The sequence below is a fragment of the Lampetra fluviatilis genome, chromosome 58, assembly GCF_964198595.1.
Source record: "Lampetra fluviatilis chromosome 58, kcLamFluv1.1, whole genome shotgun sequence".
In the NCBI taxonomy this organism is placed as follows: Eukaryota; Metazoa; Chordata; class Hyperoartia; order Petromyzontiformes; family Petromyzontidae; genus Lampetra; species Lampetra fluviatilis.
The window spans coordinates 674479-675984 of NC_136332.1; the positions used below are offsets into that span (position 1 = coordinate 674479).

General features: G+C 42.3%; 1 protein-coding gene across 1 annotated transcript; it reads right to left on the reverse strand.

Annotated features, from left to right (window-relative positions):
* Positions 1-203: 203 nt before the first annotated feature.
* Positions 204-1205, reverse strand: LOC144950540 (olfactory receptor 52D1-like). The gene has a single exon (XM_078880677.1). The coding sequence runs from the start codon at positions 1170-1172 to the stop codon at positions 204-206; it is 969 nt and encodes a 322-aa protein (XP_078736803.1). The 5' UTR covers positions 1173-1205.
* Between the last annotated feature and the right edge of the window lie 301 nt (positions 1206-1506).

Here is a 1506-nt window from a genome sequence, read left to right on the forward strand (position 1 = left end):
GCCACCAAGGTCCTCCGCGGGTCATTCTTGTAAAAACAACTTAAGGCTGAACGTCTCTTACTCACGATAAAAAATAACACGAGCACATCTTAGGAATGGCGTTTTCAATAATGCGCCAGCTTATGGATTAGACAAAGCACACCTTTTGCGGAGGACTTAGGATTACTGATATTTTTCTTTTCAACCCATAACCGGAAGTGTCGCTAAATGGATGAAATTTTATACTTTAATATTTTCACTAAACTCTGTCGAATCTCGGTCGTACGAAGACCGTAAATAATTGGGTTAAGTACTGGAGGGACGGTGTAATACAATGAGCTGAGCGTGGAGCGGACTGCAATGGGAATGAGCGTTGAATTTTCAATCCGATGATGCATGACCATGAAGACGACAAACACATAAAACATGATGAGAACAAAGAAATGAGTAACGCACGTGCTGATCGCTTTTTGTTGACTTCTGCGCTGGGTGGACTTCTGGCAGTCATACAGAATACGGACGTAGGAAAACACAATGATCCCCAATGAGACCAACACTGATAGAATTGTAAGAACGTAGCCATATATGATGTTGATGGTTACATCTTCACAGCTCATCTTTGTCAATGACATAAAATCACAATTTGGCATCCATACAATTCTTGGCTTGCTGCATAGCTTAATAAGGCTTGCCAATACAATTTCTCCAGATAACATTAAGGATGAAATCACAACGAATACGAAGCATATTTTAACGGCGAATACGGAGGTGAGGATAGAATTGTAGTGGAGGGGTTTACATATAGCCACGTATCGATCCGCTGCCATTGCAGCCAATATAAAGCATTCGAAAACACTCGTCAAGTGAATGAAGGTCATTTGTACGACACAAGCAGGAAAGGAAATGATATTGGTGGACACAAGATCATACATAATTCTTGGAAGTGCGGTGGTGCTCACGACAATTGCATTCGTGGAAAGTCCGCACATGAAGATGTACATGGGCTTGTGTAGCTCTTCCTCTCGGAAGACGGCCAGAACCAGCAATGTGTTTCCCATAATGGAAAGGGTGTACATCACAAATACAAATGTGAACACGAGAGGCCTCATGCTCTCCGGCTCGCGCAGGAGACCCGTCATGAGGATCATCCCTGGAGGAGTCATCTGCATTGCCTTTGTTACGTTCAGCTCCATCAGCCCAGCACACCTGTATGTGTGAATAGAGACGTTTGTGAGTTTACTTCTCTGTCCTGTAGAATATACACTTGAATTCCACACTCACTCCCACCATCACACGCAACAATCTTAACCGAGACTATAATCCGATATTTATAATTACACATAACCATCTTGGGAAATTTATTGGAACAAAATTGAGAAACGCAATGACGATGTCTATTCAATTGCTAAAATTTTGCTAGCCAATCGTAGGTGGGAATATACCACACTCATCGTCGTTTCGTGTTCATTATTCCAACTTGGATTAACGAAGACCATTTATGGACGCGTGGTTAGTAACGGTGCTGAA

What these genes read in the sequence shown, in the direction of transcription:
- LOC144950540 (XM_078880677.1), bottom strand. Translation starts at nt 1,172, where the DNA reads ATGGAGCTGAACGTAACAAAGGCAATGCAGATGACTCCTCCAGGGATG.